At 32.9% G+C, this 19,486-nt stretch overlaps 1 protein-coding gene across 2 annotated transcripts in view; it reads right to left on the bottom strand.

The window, feature by feature from the left end:
* The window catches only part of ADK (adenosine kinase), a 531,760-nt gene that overhangs the window by 163,056 nt on the left and 349,218 nt on the right, over window positions 1-19,486 (bottom strand). For both annotated transcript variants that reach the window (XM_047072998.1, XM_047072999.1), the window contains exon 7: window positions 9,853-10,023. In XM_047072998.1, the coding sequence (XP_046928954.1) occupies window positions 9,853-10,023 (171 nt within the window). The remainder of the gene's footprint in view (window positions 1-9,852; window positions 10,024-19,486) is intronic.

Genomic DNA, 19,486 nt, shown 5'->3' with positions numbered 1-19,486 from the left:
ATGATTGAAGAGCTACTCAGCAATAACAAACAACCACATCAACAAACTGTGGAATTTCATTCACTGTTTTGTAACTCACTCATTGACAAAATAGATACATTTTTAAAAAGTTAAATCATCACTCAGGAAAGCGTAATTTCAGTTTTCCTGATCTATACTAGAGATTTTTAATACAGTGAATCCTCTCTGTAGGGTCAAGAGGTTTAAAATAGATCTCCCTGCAAGATAATGTACAATATGGGCATACTGCTAACAAAATGATGAAACAGGTAGCAAATAACCTTTAAATAGAAATCATCTGTGAGATTCAAAACACTAGGTATGTGAGGGAGTTTTATCTAAAACATTATCATCCTTAATCTGTCTGAAATAATTAAACTGAAATCTTCTGCCCAATTTTCAAGCTGTATTTTATTATTTAAACTATCTTAAAGTGCATTCTATGGGTGATGTGACGTTTTACTGTGGAATTAAGTGTTAATTATTGACAAAGCAGTTATTATCATGAGATAACTGACCTTATTTGAGAGTTAAGCATCCTGAGGCAAAGTTGAGTGTACTTAATCCTGGCAGGTTAATTATCTAGTGATTATGGAGCCTTGAAAGGTATTACTCCTAATAACCATTTGCAAAATGACACTACTCAAAAAAACTTCTTAATTTAATAAAAATGAAAAACAAGAAGAATAATAAAATTCTTTAGTCATGTATTGCTAGATAATGACCACAAAGCAGCTAGCATTAGCAGGCATCAATGGATATAATTACCTGCGTGTAAAATGTCCTTTATTGAGCTGATGACACGTGATTCCAGCTAACAAATGGTTGTTGCTGACGGGAAGTATTTTAAACTTTGAGGATGTCAGAAACAAATTAAAAATACAATGTCATATTTAAAGGCCTTATATACTAGAGTAGTTTCAAAACTACCCTAAGAAGAAATTGCCAAATTCAGATGTGAGGTTTAAAAGTACAACATGCACTGTAACAGGACACCAAAAATTTTGAGGTAACAGAAATTTGATTCTGTGCATTTCTGAATCTGTTAAAAGTAAGCCATGCAAATCAAAATCAGAAAAAGATGCTACTTCACATCCATTAAGATGGCTACTGTCAAAAAAAGGGGAAATAAATGTTAGTAAGGATACAGAGAAATTGTTAACTACCGAGTTTTGCTGGAGGGAATATAAATAGTGCAGCTGCTATGGAAAACCATTTGATGGTTCCTCAAAAAGTTAAACATAAAATTGTTATCAGACAATCCAGCAAATTCCCCTTCTAGGTATAGAATAAAGGTCCTGAAAACAGGTATTCAAACAGATACTTGTACCCGTTCATAGCAGCATTATTCACAAAAGTCAAAAGGCAAAACCAAATTGAATGTCCATCAACAGATGACTAAATAAAGACAAAACTCTGATACATGGATAAACCTTGAAAACATTACGTTAAGCGAAATAAGTCATACACAGACAACTATTTCGTGATCCTACTTAGATGAGGAAATTAGAATAGGCAAATTCATAGAATAGTGGTAATTAGAGATGTGGAGAGTTATTGTTTAATGTGTATACAGCTTCTGTTTGGATGATGGAAAGGTTCTGTAAATGGACAGTGGTGATGGCTGCACAATATTGAGGGCTTATTTAATGCCATTGAATTGTACACTTAAAAATGGTAAATTTTCTGTTGTTTTTTTACCACAATGAAAGAAAAAATAGAAAAAAAGTAAATTATATCACTTAATAATTATACTTTGTTTTTAACACATTAATGCAGCAATGTTATTCCTGTGGACACTTCTATTTTGTATCTGGATTTGCCCAACCAAATATTTGCAAATATTCCTTGGAGAAGAATATTGTTTTCCCTGGGCAAATCTGAGAAAAGAAATAATGGGGATGAGAAATGAGAAAAGTCTAGCTTGAAAGGTACTATAGTCGAGTCTGTGAAATGAATAATGAAAAAGAATAACTATTTAAAATACGGTAGGCATTTTATTTTAGATTTCAGAACAAAGACTTTGCTGGTTAGAATAAATTAGGTCAGTTTTACTGAATATTAGAATGTGTGAGAAAATGAATCCTTAGTTGTTGTTTTTTTTTTTAATTTTAAGCTGTAAGAAAAAATTTAAAGGATCCTTTAGTATTTCCACACAAATCTGTCACTTTAAAATGAGGAAATTAAAGGAATAGTAGTTGCCTAATAAATCGGCAAATTGATTATATTAAGAAAAAAATCTAAGCATTTTATTAACATATAAATATATATCATTTGCTAATATTTAAAGTGGGGTCAAAATTTTGAGTGTGTGTCTGCTGATATTCTAGAGTCTTTCTTATAGAACCAGATCCATAATTCATAGTTTATGATTTCAGTTTCAGTTCTTTTTTTTTTTTTTTTTAATTTTTTTTTCAACATTTATTTATTTTTTGGGACAGAGAGAGACAGAGCATGAACCGGGGAGGGGCAGAGAGAGAGGGAGACACAGAATCGGAAACAGGCTCCAGGCTCTGAGCCATGAGCCCAGAGCCCGACGCGGGGCTCGAACTCACGGACCGCGAGATCGTGACCTGGCTGAAGTCGGACGCTTAACCGACTGCGCCACCCAGGCGCCCCTCAGTTTCAGTTCTTTAAAGCAGAATGAAAACTCATAGACATTTATCAAGCCATTCCTGAGTGTAGATATTTATAGCTTTTGCTTCTTTTAATATTTTATCATTTTCATGTCCACATCTAATTCAAGAGCAACTTTTTAATTCATTAAGCTAATTCTTATTCTATTTGCATTCTCATTTTGTGAGATTATATAATAATTAATTATATGATGAAGATAAACTGCATTAAAAAGGTTTAGGAACAAATAAAGTGAGTCCTGGTAAACAAAGAAGTTTGTGGGGAAAGAAGTAAGGTGGTATACCAGAGAATAGCCTAATATCCACGAATTCTCCCTCATTTACTTGGAACTACTTGTTAAGTTTTGTTTTGTTTTTTTGTTTTCACAGACTACTTGTTAAGTTTTATCAAAAGAATGAGGATTGCATGTTATCTAAGCAAGTTAGTTAAGTAAAACTTAATTAAGAGAGGAATAGGATCAACAGTCCTAGTAACACTACCAATGCCACCTAACAAAAATGGAGTAATCTCTATGAGTAAAGCTGAAACCGTACATGCATTAGAAAATCAGCCGCAGATTGTGTAGATGAAATGGTTTTTGTGTAAAACATTTTTAATTTTAAAGCATTATTTAATGGTGGTGTATGATAATATTTAATAGTCTGTCAGGATTAAAATGCAGGACTATCAAGTACTCCTCCTTTGGCTTGATAATACTATTTAAATATAAGGAAATCTTTCATGGAAATAATAGAAATTTGATACATAGTTAAAAAAATAAGTTGATATTTATTCATTTTAACATTGGTTCTTTGGAGTGACTTTTATTTGAGTGACTCTAGATTAATTTTTCCTATTTTCAAACTTCTATAAATGGAATCACACAGTATACATTCTTTTAAAATAGCTTTATGAGATATAATTGTCATTTAATAATCTGTACAAACAAAAAGTTAATAATTAGGTAAGTGTTGACACATATATCAAGTCCTGAAACTATAACTACAATCAAGATAATGAACACATCCATTATTTCCAACAGTTTCCTCACATCCGTTTGTGATCTTTGCCTCACAGTACATTTCTATCCCTAGCAACCATGGATCTACTCTGTCACTACAAATTACTTTGAATTTTCTAGAATTTAATTTAGATTGAATCATATATAGTGTACTTTTGTCTGGCATCTCCTCTTTCACTCAGCATATATATTTTGAGATTTATCCATGTTGGTGCATGTATAAATAATTCACCTCTAACGGTGAGTAGTATTTTACAGTATGGATAGATAATAATTTGTTTATCCAGTCACCAGCTGATGGACATTTGGGTTGTTTCCTGACTTTGGGTATTACAGATAAAATGGCTATAAGCATTTGCGTACGTCTTCTTTTTCTTTTAATTTTTAATGTTTATTTTTGACAGACAGACAGACATACAGACAGACAAAGTGTGAGTAGGAGAGGAGCACAGAGAGAGGGAGGCATAGAATTTGAAGCAGGCTCCAGGCTTTGAGCTGTCAGCACAGAGCCTGACGCAGGGCTCCAAGTCACAAACCGTGACATCGTGACCTGAGTCAGATGTCCAACCGACTGAGCCACCCAGTCTCCCCTGTGTATTCTTTATATGAACATATCCTTTCATTTCTCTTGGGCAAATACCTATGAGTGGAATAGCTAGGTCATATAGTGGCCTGGAAATTCTCTCCAAGCAGTAAGCTTAAGTAATCATAGGGATCACCTCATTTATTTCTGGTCTCACAAGGATCAATGTGAAGAGAGAACCTTGGTGGACAAGGCATTTAAAAATTTTTAATATTAAAGTTATCAGAAAAGCTTTAAAGCATCATTAATAGTGTATAACCTTCTGAAAATGAGAGCCAAGCGTGTTTTGTTTTTGCTGTTGACGTTTTTTTTTTTACTTACTCAAGAACTAGAACTTATTTATTTATTTTTAATTTTTTTTTTAATATACATCCAAGTTAGTTAGCATATAGTGCAATCATAATTTCAGGAGTAGAATCCAGTGATTCATCCCCTTTGTATAACACCAAGTGCTCATCCCAACAAGTGTCTTCCTTAATGTCCCTTACCCATTTAGCCCATCCCCCCACAGCCACTCCAGCAACCCTCAGATTGTTCTCTGTATTTAAGAGTGTCTTATGTTTTGTCCCCCCTCCCTGTTTTTATATTATTTTTGCTTCCCTTCCCTTATGTTCACCTGTTTTGGACCTTAAATTCACATATGAGTGAACTCATATGATATTTGTCTTTCTCTGACTAATTTCGGTTAGCATAATACATTCTAGTTATATCCACATTGTTGCAAACGGCAAGATTTCATTCTTTTGATTGCCACTAACAGTTGACATTTTGAAAATTTACAGTAAGCACAGATTTGATTGTTGTTTCTGGGTTAAGAGGGAGAAAGAAAGATAAAACAAACCTACTTGCATGCCCTGAGAAATCTATTTTACACTTCATTGCATTTTGTCCTGGGGCGCCTCGATGGTTCAGTCAGTTAAACTTTCGACTTTGGCTCAGATCAAGATCTTGCGGTTCATGAGTTCAAGCCCTGCGTCAGGCTCTGCACAGACAGCGTGGAGCCTGCTTTGGATCCTTTCTCTCCCCCTGCCCCTCCCCCCACCTCTCAAAAATAAACATTAAAAAAAAAATAGAAATACAATGTCCCTTTTTTCCCCTGGAAACTTAAAGATAGTTTATTACTAAAGTATGCAAGGAGAAAAATGAGAGATGAGATTAAAGGAAAAAAACAAACAATGCCACACTTGTTTTTTATAATCAAATATGGAATCTTATCCTTATTAACTTTCATCACTCAACTGGTATCTCCAGTTTATTAAAGTTTTCAAAAGTCTCATTTTGACATTCAACTTACTTGATATTTGTTAAAGTATTGCATTATCTGCATTCTCTGCATTTGCATTCTCTGCAAATACAGCTTTATCTGAATAGTTGATAGCTGAGCAAAGCTCAGAGTAAACACTGAAGTGTATCACCAGAAATCTATTTATTTATCAGCAGACTTTTTGAGACTGGTTCAAGAAAACACCAAATATGTCTAATTGCCTCATATCCAATATTTATTTTCCTCGGTGGCTCAGTTGCTTAAGCATTTTGGCTCAGGTCGTGATCTCATGGTTTGTGAGTTTGAGCCCCGCATCAGGCTCTCTGCTGTCAGTGCAGAGCCTGCTGCAGATACTCTGTCTTCCTCTCTCTGCTCCTCCCCTGTGCACATGCATACACTCTCTCTCTCAAAAATAAACATAAAAAAAAAAAGTAAAAATTTATCCAGACACGACTTGTAGCTTGTCATTTTACAACTTCCTCTTCTAGGTAGGGAAAAATGATTCTTTTAATAATCTATACTATATATAGATTATAACAGTATAATGTCTCTACTAGTCTATAAGTCCTAGTCTAACTTTACTAGTTGGTGCATTAATTATTTAAACAAGGTGGGAAAATATATGTAAGATAAAATTTCACCATTCTGTTTTAAGTGTTCAATTCAGTGACCTTAAGTACATTCATAATGCTGTGCAACCATTACCATTTATCCATTTCCAGACCTTTTTTGTTATTTCACATAGAAGCTTTGCAACCATTAAAAAATAACTCCCTTGGGGCGCCTTGATGGCTTAGTCGGTTGAGTGTCCAACTTCAGCTCAGGTTGTGATCTCACGGTTCGTGAGTTCAAGCCCCGCGTTGGGCTCTGTGCTGACAGCTAGGAGCCTGGAGCCTGTTTTGGATTCTGTCTCTCTGTCTCTCTCTCTCTCTCTCTCTCTCTCTCTCTTGCTCTCTGCCCCTCCCCCGCTTGCACTCTGTTTCCCTCTCTCTCTAAAAAATAAACATTAAAAAAATTAAAAAAAAAACCCTCCCAATTCCTCCTTTCCTCCAGTGCCTGGCAACCAATATTCTACTGTCTCTAGAATTTGACTAAGTACCTCATATAAGTGGAGTCTTTATAGGAAAATCCAGTTGTCTGTGTATGGCTTATTTCCCTTGACATAACATTTTCAAGATCTATTCATGTTGTATCACGTATCAGAGTTTCATTTCTTTTTAAGGCTGAATAGTATTCCATTTTATGTATATACCAAATTTTATCTATTCATTTGTTGAGGGACTTTCTGTTTGTTTCCAACTTTTGGCTATTGAGAATAACACTGCCATAAATATTGACATACAAGTACTTGAATCCGTGCTTTCAGGACTTCTGGGTATATACCTATCGGTGGAACTGCTGGATCATATGGTAGTAATTCTATGTTTAACATTTTGAGGAACCACCCAATTGTTTTCTGCAGCAGCAGCAGCAGCAGCAGCAGCATTTTACATTCCATTCAGTAATGCAAAAGGGTTCCATTTTCTCCACCTCCTTGGCAATATTTTTTTCCTCTCCATATATTTGAAAATAACCATCCTAATGTGTATCAAGTGGTATCCCATTTTGGTTTTCTCTAATGACTAGTGATGGTGAGTATCTTTTCATGTGCTTAATTAGCCATGTGTATATCTTCTCTGGAGAAGTGTTTATTTAAGTCCTTTGACAATTTATGAATTGAGTTGTTTTCTTGTTGTTGAGATATATATTCTGGATGTTAATCCCTTACCAGATATATCATTGCAAATATTTCCTCTCATTCCATGGGCTTTCACTTTGTTAAAATTTTTTTCAAGTTTTTATTTAAATTCCAGTTAGTTAACATACAGTGTAATATAATATTAGTTTCACGTGTACATTATAGTGATTCAGCAGTTCAAAGTGGCCTCATAGAATGAATTTGGAAGTCGTCTTTCCTTTTCCATTTTTTAGAATAGTTTGAGAAGAATAGGTATTAACTCTTCTTTAAGTATTTGGTGGAATTTGCCTGTGAAGCCATCTGGCCCTGGATTTTTGTTTTTTGGTTATTTATTTATTTATTTATTTATTTATTTATTTATTTATTTATATTACTGATGCAATTTCTTTGCTGGTTACTGGTTTGTTCAAGTTTTCTCTTTCTTCCTGTTTCAGTTTTGGTAGTTTATACATTTCCAGGAATTTATCCATTTCTTGCAGGTTGTCCAATTATTATTGGCATATAGTTTTTCATCATACTCTAGTTGTTTGTATTTCTGTGGTATTGGTTGTTATTTCTCCTCTGTCATCTGTGATTTTATTTATTTGGGTCCTTTTTATTTTCTTTTTGATAAGTCTGGCTAGAGGTTTATCAATTTTAGTTATTTTTTCAAAGAACCAGATCGTTGATCTGTTCTATTATTATTTTTTTTTAGTTTCTGTATCATTTATTTCTGCTCTAATCTTTATTATTTCCTTCCTTTTGCTGGCTTTAGGCTTCACTTTCTTGATACTGTCCTCTGATGCACAAAAGTTTTTAATTTTGATGAAGTCCAATTATTTTGTCTTGTTCTTGCTGTGCATTTGGAGACTTTTCTTTTTTTAAGTGAAGGCCATTTTGATATCATCAGCATTTTCTGCAAACCTAATAATCTTGGGCCTCTGTTCTTTTCTATTCTTCTATGTCTATGCCAAACGTTTGGCATTGTTCTCTGGGTCTATAAATGCTTTCCATCTTTTTTACACGTGTTTAACAAATGTGAGCTCTTATTAAAGAATTTTCTGTGCTCTGCAATGTTTGTTTTTAAGGCTCCTCCCCATTTTCTTCCTAATTATGGTCATTTGATATTATAAAATCAGAACTGAATTTTTGATGTATTCAATCATCTCAGGTTGTCTTTGATTCTAAAATCTCATTCTTTGCAATGATATTTATTTTTTTAAAAAGTTTAAGAAATTTTTCTTCTTAAAATACAGAGCATATATTTAAATATTGCCAGTCTCATCTTTTCTGACTACAAAGAACTCTGAGTTCAAATATCAATTTCTCCCAAGGATTCTCAACCATACTGATGACCAATTCTTCCATGTTAATTTAAAAGGCCAGATTAACACTTTTCCTAATTACTTCCTTTAATCCTTCAGAAAATAAAATCAGCCATAAAGGAAATGTGAAATGTAGATTTTAACCAAGTGAAACTTCTAGCAGATACACAGTTCAAGGCTATTACCACTATTTCTTGCCATTATATCAGTTTGTGAATCATCGAGAATGTAGTAGTTCCCTTCAAAGTGTCTTTGAAGATATTCACACCATATTATTTTCTGTAAACCACTAAGGGGATCTCATAAATTATTTCCACATCAAATTTATTTTATTCTACACAGACAACAGTTATCTTATTTAGGTACAAAATCAGTGAATATAATCAAACTACATTACAACTATAGAATTCAAATCCAAATGGACTAGTTAGTACAACATGTTCACTTTACACATAAAAACCTGAGGTTCATGAAAGTTAAGTGATACTGCCCAGGTCACAAGAAGATATACTGAAGGTCTCTCTCTCTCTCTCTCTCTCTCTCTCTCTTTTTTCCCCCCTGTTTTATGGATGTTTAAAGTCTACAGGTTAAACAAAATCTGTAAGTACTAAAGGAGCAAAAAAACCTATTTTCTACTAATTTAGAATGAAAGAAAGTATAATTTTAGTAAACAAAAGAGCTGTAAAAGTTTAAATTAAACCCCATTTTATCACCTTCAAATACAACATACAAATATTAGCAAAAATAATATTATTAATAAAAAATTTAATACAAATTATACCAACATTTACTCATAATCTATTAAATAGACTCACACTTTGAATAAATACTTAAATTCATAAAATATTAATTTTAGGCCAAATGCCCCTTACCTTAATCCATGAAAATTTCAGAGGAAAACATTATTTTACTGGTCAGAAACAAGTAAGTTGATGACCGAAAGGAGTGATGAAAATGATTTTTATCTGGATTGTGGTCATGGCTACATGTCAGGCATGCATTTTCAAAAGCTCATACAAATGTACAGTAAAATTTAATTTTACTATATGTAAATTATAAACCTCAATAATCTAACCCATTAAGAGACAATTTTTTATTATGATAGAAATTAATATATACCAGAGGAAATACTAAAAATCCTGAATTACAAACTCAAGACATTTTGTTGTGCAATTTTCAATTCTATTTATGCAAATATTTCAGTTTTTATTGATATATTTCTAAACTTATACACAAACCAAAAAGAGAAAAAAAAGAGAAAAAAACCACCCACACAAAAACCCCGAAAAACCACCAGGTACTTCTTTTTTTTAAAAAGTAACTCACCGTCTCATTTCCAAAAAGTATGTCAACATAAGGCATAACTTTCATCAATGATTCCTTGTAGAACTGACTAATAAATGGTGCAGACAGATTCAAAGTAAAAATTCTGTTGTTTTCAGAAGCGTGGTTAGCCACTTTTAATACCGACTCTGGGGAAACTGTAAGAAAAAAGCCCTGGATAAAGAAAAAAAGGAGGGGAAATTAAAAATGTCATCTCCAGAGTCATTCTCAGTCAGAATAATAGAAATCTATAAAAAATGCAAAAGTTTACATAATACAAACTTTAAACTGCAGTTATAAAATGCAAGGCAGAAAACAGCAACATCTGATTAGAAGAAAAAAAACTATCATATGAGTACAATATGCTTAATATGTGCCATTATGTCAGAGTATAACACATAACTTATTTCATACTAGATTTGTATACTAAATATGGAAAGAATCCTGGGAATCCACATAAGAAAAAAATATTTCAAAGCCCTTATTCAATATAATAATTACATTTAAAATAGAAAAATAGTAATGAAGGCAGATTGGATCCTTGTAGCTTCTTAGAAACAGTTTGGATTCTTATAAGTGACATTATATTTATTAAAAAATAAAATTAGTTTCCTAAGATCATAGCTTGTTAGCTTATGAAACACCTACAGGGTTTTTTTTTTAGGAAGATTCTGAATTAGAATTTTCAAGTAATGAGAAAATAATTCAGTAATAACAGAAAAATATTTTAATTAAAAAATATAGTCATGCTTTTTACATAAAAGAAAGTATAAGCACAGACATGGATGCTTACATAGGAAATTGGTTTGAATGATGCACAAGTGAGTGAAGGAATACACAAAAAGCAACAGAAGATAAAGTCGGAAAGGCCAGCTGAGTTAAGAACACAAAAGGCCTTCAGTGGCAGGTCAGGAGTCTATTAGATGGCATGGGGACAGATGATGGGTAATGATGTTTTCCTTGAAAGAAAGGAATAACAAGCCTGTACAAAAATTTAAAGGAAAGTTAATCTGGACAGCAACAGTTAAGACAAACAGAAAATCGTAAAGGAGAGAACAAGAGGAAGGCAAATGAGGTCAGCAGAAGTGATGACAGAGAAATCCAACAAGGAAAATTTCAAGAAGATACTTTAAGGTAGCCAAAGCTATCAGTGGGTAGAGAAAGAAAGTATGAGCAAAAGTCACTGGATTTGATGATTAAGTGCTTATGGTGTAAAGGTTAAAAAAAAAAAAGCTATTAAAGAAAGAATGATAAGAAAGCAGGGGTTAAGGCTATAAATTATTTTGGAAGGTTTATCAATGAAAAATAATAGAATCATCTGAAACACAGGCAAAATAGGTAAGCAAAATTAATGTCCCCCAGGACAGCTTATATTTGATGGTACTTAGATTCAAAGGACCAGAGATAATATCCCTAGTTTGAATAGGTAATAGAAAAGAAAAGAGCAGAAAGACATTTTAGTGGGGGGAAGAAGACTGGAAGAGTTGCTCTTAAGAATAGGGAAAGTTTGAGCATTTTTGCTCTTCAACAAGAAGGATCTATGGGAGAAACAGAAGAATGAAGAAGCAAGATAGGGAGGATGATTAGAAGGAACAAGAAACCAGAGGAAGTAAGGGCAATGGGAACAAGAAGGAAAGAAGAGCTAGTTTGTAAATGGAAGAAATAACCTTGAAAATGTAACGGAAACTTCTTTTAAAATTACAAAAAGACTACTGAAATACTCAACTACAACTGAAGGACTAACCATTTCCATCGTGCAAACTTACAAAAAGGCTACTGAAATACTCAACTACAACTGAAGGACTAACCATTTCCATCATGCAAACTTTAAATACTTTAAAAAGAAAAAAACTCTTTTCTATTACTTAAAAATTAGAATTTTAAAAGAATATTAAAAAATTAATTTTGAGGCAGGAGTCATGTATACTTGAATTTGAAGGGTTTATTGCCCTGATAAACTCAGAGGTATTGAGAGAATTTTATAGTATAATTGTCTGTTATTAAAGTATTGCTAATGAAATTCTAATAAAAATGTTTCCCTATTATAACATATTTTTATATTATTTAAAAATCCCATTTCATTAATTCTTTACCAATATTCAACTATTCTAAAAGATAACAAATCTTAGTCTTAGGTAACATTGTTTTTTGAATGTTTTCACTTTACTTTTTGAACCAACCACCATGTCACTTGCAATCTATGAACATCCAAGCTGTTTCCTTTGCTATTTTTGTCACTTGGAGAATTAAAATGAACAGTTTATATAGCATCTTGTCTCCATAGTAATATGTATGTACTTGCTTTTTAGTCTTTCATTTAATGAGGAATGTTTAAAGCTAACCCCCCTCCCATTTCTCCCCAAACTGTTCCAGCATGAAATAAAAACCTCCCAGAGCTAGCATTCTGCCAGCTGTGGATTAACCACAGACAGCCATAGAATGGTCTACACAAATAGTAACCTGGTCAAATAATTAGGCTTCTCACCAACTTCAGACTGAAAATTTGATCTGTGCTAAAATACATCTGATTGTAATTTAAGGTACTGAACAGTATGTCCCTGGAGTCTAAATTTGGCCTCATTCCAAAAGTGTGTATGTTGTATGTGTGTTTTACTTTAAAATGCAACACAAGATTATTGTGATGTGGACAATATAACTTACATTTTGTTAATTTTATAAAGAATATACAAAAAACTATCATTTTGTAAGTGAGGAAAATTCACAATTTAAATTAATTCCATTTTTGAATAGTCTCTTGTTTTACTTTAAGTAAATATTTAGTATTTAAACAATTTAGAATTTGTGTTCTGTTATAGTGCAAAGACTTAAAACTGATGCCAACCATAATTTTTCTTCCTTGATTTATATCCTTTGCTAGGCCATATGTTCTAGACTGTATTATCACCAAATATAAAAACAGTGCCATTATAAAAAAATTTTTTTCAGGTGTCAGATTTGTAATAAAAACAGGCCAATAGTTTATATGGCTAGAGTTTAGAAAAATACTCTGTATAATCAATAAAATCTTATGATTTTTCTAATTAGGGATTTCAGTTTATACAACAGTTAATCCTATTACTCTTTGTCCCTATGAGCAACCAAAAGCAAAGCAGATTCTAACACTTAAGAAATCTGATAATATTAATCAGTATTGAGAGTGAAGCAAGACGATTTTATCCATTAAAATGGAAAAGAAAACAGAACAAACAGGCAGGAGTGAGAGGGATGGCAAAAGACAAAGGTGGAGCCAAAGAATCATTTTAGCATAGCCAAACTTAATGCTTAGAAATCTCAAATACGTGTGACTGAACAGTGTGGGTCCACTAACACGTGGATGTTTTTGATAAATACAGTATAGTCCTATAAATGTAGTTTCTCTTCCTTATAATTTTCTTTTTTTTTTAAGTTTATTTATTTATTTTGAGAGGGAGAGAGAGAGAGAGAGAGAGAGAGAGCGAGCGAGCCAGCAGAGGAGGGGGAGAGACAGAGGGAGAGAGGAGGAATCCCAAGCAGGCTCCATGCTGTCAACACAGAGCCTGAATCGGGGCTCAAACTCACAAACCGTGACATCATGACCCGAACCAAAGTCAAGAGTCAGATGTTCTGAGCCCCCCAAGTGCCCAGTATAATTTTCTTAATGCATTTTCTTTTCTCTAGTTTACTTTATTGTAATGTATATTAATAGACTGTTTATGTTCTAAGTAAGGCTTCTAGTCAACAGTAGTTAACTACTATTAGTTCTTAAGTTTTAGGTGAGTCAAAAATTATACACCAATTTTTGACTTATCGGGGGTTGACACCCCCCAGCTCCTGCATTCTTCAAGAATCATTTGTACATAAATTTGTCATCCAACTACTCTAAGAATTTCTCTGTGTAGTTTAACTACTACAAAACAGAACGTAAGAAATTAAACTGTTTAATATACCAAAAGATAAGGAAAGGAATTGGTCTTCTTGCTCTTTGCCAGTACATACCTTAATTCAGGACAATCATTTGGGGCTCTTTTTAATTGTCCTTACCTAAGTGTACAAATTTATTTTTATTATTTCCATTAACAATTACCTGAGGAATAGATGTGTGTGTGTGTGTGTGTGTGTGTGTGTGTGTGTGCACGTATGTATGTACATTGTAAAATTTAAGGATGTGTAACTCTTGGAAATACAAAAATATTGATTAAAAATGGACTAAAGTTACACAGAGTAACCATGCCTTATAATTACCAATTGTGAATACAGGGAGAAAAAAGACCCTTTGTTTAGAATAATACTCTAATTAGAATAGAACAGGGCAGAAACAGATCATATTATTTTGAAACACTCAAAACAATCTATTCGAACCTATCTACATATATATATGCATAAAATTTCAAACACAGTAGTAGTAGTAGTAGTAGTAGTAGTAGATGTAGGTCAGAGTTTGATCTATAAATAATGAGTAAACACTGGATTTTGACTAAAGGTTAAAAACATGTAATTTAGTTTCCTTTCTTGCAAATACAGAACTATATAAATTCTAGTTTGATCAAAGAGTTTTCTTTTACTTTCTTAAAAAACATAGACAATCTACAATAAAACAGAAGTAAATATCAAACTTCTGGAGTGGGAACGACTTTTGAGCCTAAAGAGAGAAGATTATCTAAAGATTTGCTAGAGAAAATTAAGACTTTCAGTTGATTCTCTTCCAATCCTTGGAGGGGTTAAAAAAAAATCAGACAAAAGACCAGGAAAAATGTCTACAGTAAATATAACAAAGAGTTAATATCTTTAGTCTATAAAGAAGTTTAAAAATAGATTAAAAATTAAACAAACATTAGGACACCAATAAATATGATCCAAGAACATCAAAAAGCATTCCATTAAAATAAATATGCTAGTAAATAAATACATAGACAAGTATTCCTCGCTAGCAATTAAAGAAATAACATGGTGAAAAAAGGTTCTTCAATGATGAAGAAAGGTTGGTGAAATTAATATACTAATACTGCTGGTGGGAGGACAACTGACACTGTTTTTCAGAAAATAATTTGAATACACATGAGGAACCATAAACAAATTCATATTTTTGACCCAATAATTTTATTTATGAGAGTCTACATTATGGAAATAATCCAAAATATGGGAAAATACACATTTATGAACATATCAGCATACTATTTATTTTACTGAAAACCTGGAAATAATGTAAATGCTTAATGATAGAGGAACAAATAGCCAAGAAAGAATTGGCATATATACCTATGTTAAACCTGGCTGTTGATCATTTAGAATGTGGCTAGCTCAGAAAAAAAAATGTGGCTAGTAAAATTGGAGACCTGAATTTCAAATTTTATTCAATTTTAATTTAAATGTAAGAAGCCACATGTGGCTAATGACCATACGCAATGTGGCTAGTCCAACTGTGGAAATTAAATTTTAATTTAATATATTGAAGTTTAGAAATAGAAGCAGTGGAAAATATTTTTCTGCTAAACAATTTTATTGTTTTGGTAGGGCTACATTTCATTTTGATTACTGACAATTTAGTGACTGAATTGATTGCTGTAAATTTAAGATAGACAACAATTTCAAAGGCTTAGCATGAACAAAAGAATGTCAAAAATATAATAATTTTATATAATTGCATGTTGAAATGAAAGATAATTTAGATATGTTAAGTTAAATAAAATACATTATTAATGTTATTTTTACCTGTTTCTTTCTATATTTTCAATTTGCTCCTAGAAAATTTTCACCTATATGTGACTTGTTCTATTTCCATTGGACAATGCTCCTCCAGAGAATAATATGAAAAAATTTTAAAATTATGATTATGAAAACTAAGTAGAAAAGTGGAAAATGTTTACATCAGATAAATGTTAAATGAAACATAAGACATACAAATAGTGTGTACAAAATATGGTTATAAACTACACTAAATCAAAAGGACAAAACTAGAAGAGAATACACCCACAGTAAAAATGGTTAAATGTGAGCAGAAAAAATTATGGATAATTTTAATACTTTTTTATTTTTCAAATTTTGGTGATGCTGTTCAATTCTCTTCTGATAAAAACTACTTAAAAGACAAAGTATTTTGTCATTTGAAGTAAATTGCTGCACCAACAAGAGTTGTTTATAGATGGTGAGAAGCTTAATTCAATAAATAAGAATGAGAGCAGATAAATAGCTAGAAGTAAGTCCATTTTATTTCTTCAAGTAGATGGCTGGAAAAAGGAAAAAAAAAACTAAATATGAGATTAGTGACTTTGGTAAATATAAATCACTATTCATACAGCAAAAGAGAAAGTAAAAAGGATGTGTGGTAACAGAAAAATATTTAGACAACCAAAAGAGTGCCCCCAACCTAGACTACCAATGATAAGAGAGGGCTCAGAGTCCAGATGCTGTTTCTCAAGACATATAATTGTTGTCTGTTCTAAACAACATATTTAGTCTGTTTTCCATAGCAGGATGGAGGTGCCATAGTAACACTTGTCAGAGAATGAGGTTGAAAGAATGAATAAATGAGAAGTAAAAAAAAAAAAAAAAGTGTACACACACACACACCCCAACCATATAGTATGTTTTCTTCTTCTTCAAAGGATCTACATGTTTTATCAATCTCCCAGAGTGTAAAATGTATCTCCTTATAGGGGTGGGAAGATCAAATATGAATTATGACAAAGCACAGTTCCTATGTGCTTTTAAGGAAAATGTTGACTTTGACAACCATTAAGACAATGTGTAAATTGTTTACAATTACAAAGTTATGACGTATGCTACTTCCTACCAATGACAGCAGTGGAATCAGTAAAAGAAAAAGCCAGAACAAATACACTAGCAAATACTTGTTAGCACTGACAATGTAATGCTTCAAAGGAACAAAATAATTTACCTAGGTCTTCCTGCCTATGTGGTTCCTTTTGGAAGCATCAATGAGATCACTCATTCCACACATATTTTAATCTTTTTAGGGATTAAGAATACCTGCAATCTTAACTATTCCATGAGCCTAGAAGTTAGCTTTTCTTCTATCTGAAATAATCCCCTGAAAAAGCACGTAATAGGAGGCAGCAAGACATAGTGGAAAGAAGATAGGTTTTAGGGGGACATACATAGGATATTAATCACAGCTTTGCTGAAAGTGAAAGGCAGTGTTAGGCATCCTGCAAGTCCATTTCTAGGGGAAAAGATAAGGAAAATGTGGTAAATGCATGCTATTATATAGAGATTAAAAGCAATAAACTAGAAATATATACATCAGATTGAACAAGCTATATAGTTCATACTTTTATATATTGTGTATATTGTAAACATGCATCTAAAAAATGATACATTTTCAAGGATATAAAGTTCATATCAAACACGTTAGAGTTCCCATGGTGAGAAGAGGAATGGGATTAGGGATAAGGAATGATATGAAAAATAAAATAATAAGAGAGGAGCCATGTCTAAGCCAAATGAAAATAATCTGACAGGATCCACGCAATTCTCAGCACGAGCGAGTTTAAACAAACCAGTATACTAACTCTACACTCAACATGGGGCTTGAACTCACGATCCTGAGATCAACAAGAGTTGCGTGCTCTACAGACTAGGCTGGCCAGACACCCCAACAGTATACTTATTTTTAACAGTTTTGTCCATCAGACTATTATTTAACTGTGATTTGGGGTTATCCAACTTCCTGAGGCCTCACTGTTCTCATCTGAAAAATGGGAATAGTAATACCTATCAAGGTCGTTGTAAGAATTAAATGAATGTTTAAATTTTTTTTTTTCAACGTTTATTTATTTTTGGGACAGAGAGAGACAGAGCATGAACGGGGGAGGGGCAGAGAGAGAGGGAGACACAGAATCGGAAACAGGCTCCAGGCTCTGAGCCATCAGCCCAGAGCCCGACGCGGGGCTCGAACTCACGGACTGCGAGATCGTGACCTGGCTGAAGTCGGACGCTTAGCCGACTGCGCCACCCAGGCGCCCCTAAATGAATGTTTAATACAATGTTCAGCATGTTGTATGTGTTTCACATATATTTCCATTTTATTATTATTATTTCTGTAGTACTATGAAGAACATTAGAAAGTTTTATTTTGTTTTTGCACGAATGGTGAATTCTACCTTATAGCTGTTAGTTACAATGCTGAACAAGAAGTATGCTCTTAAACATCCTTATATAGTTTGGTATTTCCTTTGAAATACAAATACATAAAACAAAATCCATCACTGCCTTTCCAAAAGCTCTGTCTGCCTCCTCTCTTTCCTTGATTTAATCATCCTATATCCTGCTGACAGACTAATCACCCTAATCACTCTTCTTTTCCTAGCAAATTAAATCCAAATGCCTCACACCCCAGCATTCAAAACTCTCCACAAAATACTCCAACTTACACAGTAAACCAGCTGTAACCTCTATTACTCCACAACATATGTCCTTGCTTCAATCATACAGAATGATTTCCTTCTCCTGAAATAAGTCTTCTGAATCTTTATGTTGTTCCCTCTATCTGAAATATCCACTACCTCTACCTGTTTGAATTTTACTCCTTCATCAAGGTCTGTGTAAATCTAAATTTCATCCCACAAAGTCTTTGTTCAACAACAGATGTACTCATTCCTCTTTGAACGTCCATAATATGTAATATTATGAAATAAATAAGACAATTTTATTTTGTTTATCTTTAAACAACTTACATTTGCCTAGCCTCCCTTGCCTGACTGTAACCTTAATGCAAGTATACTTTAAAATATTGGCTCCAGTACAAAGCAGTGTGTATGGTGTACAAATAATTTAAAAATATGTGATTAAATTTTTACTGAGACTCTACCTAGATTCCCATGTAACTGAGATGCTATTTTGAAAAAAAGAAAAGGAAAAAGGACAGCTGCGTTTTCATATCCTAAGAGAAGATTATATTCGTTTTAGAGTTGGACAACTCTCTAGTTCAGAGGATCTGAAACTTCCTCAGCTCCCAGCACCCTTAAGTTATAAGTGATTTTTTTTTTTCCTATGGTGCTCTAAGACATACCTAACAGTTCTAGTTTCTATTTTTATTTATTTTGGGTTTTTTTGTTTTTTTTTTTTAACAGGTCCAAATAACCTAATAAGTACTGAGAAAACAACTTAATAGCTGGCTTAAGAAAATCATACATATAAATTTAAAAAATACTTTTTACTTCAAAAAAACCGTAAGACTTATTAATGGGATATGATATGGTGCTTATGGGCATTGCACAACTCTTTAAGCCTTGGATTTGAATTGAATAGTGTAACCCTCATTTCCTGTTCTGCACTGATTTTCAGGAGGTACTTGCTGTTTTTTAATCATGGTAACCAATCCCAAAGATAGGATATCATCCCAAAGGAATGTATCGCTATCTAATGTTGAAACTGTGCATTACTCTGAGATAAATATAGTACAGAACTCTTGTGAATTTGCTGCAGTACCCTAGGGTATCTCAGTGTACAGCTTGGGAACTATGGCTCTAGTTGAAGAAAATACTGTGATAAACATTTTTACTTGAACGAGCTAAAGTCCTTCTTGGGTATGATTCAGAGTATTTAGAAAATGGAAATAGTTTACTATGCATGAGACAATAGAAGTAAATCTGAGTACAGGTGGCATTCTAGGGAGCAGAGCTAAGAGGATTTTACGGAG

This window comes from Lynx rufus, unplaced genomic scaffold (assembly GCF_022079265.1).
Source record: "Lynx rufus isolate CCGP_SWC_20201006 ecotype Redwood Valley unplaced genomic scaffold, mLynRuf1.p SCAF_11, whole genome shotgun sequence".
In the NCBI taxonomy this organism is placed as follows: Eukaryota; Metazoa; Chordata; class Mammalia; order Carnivora; family Felidae; genus Lynx; species Lynx rufus.
This window is presented reverse-complemented; position numbering and strand designations above follow the sequence as displayed.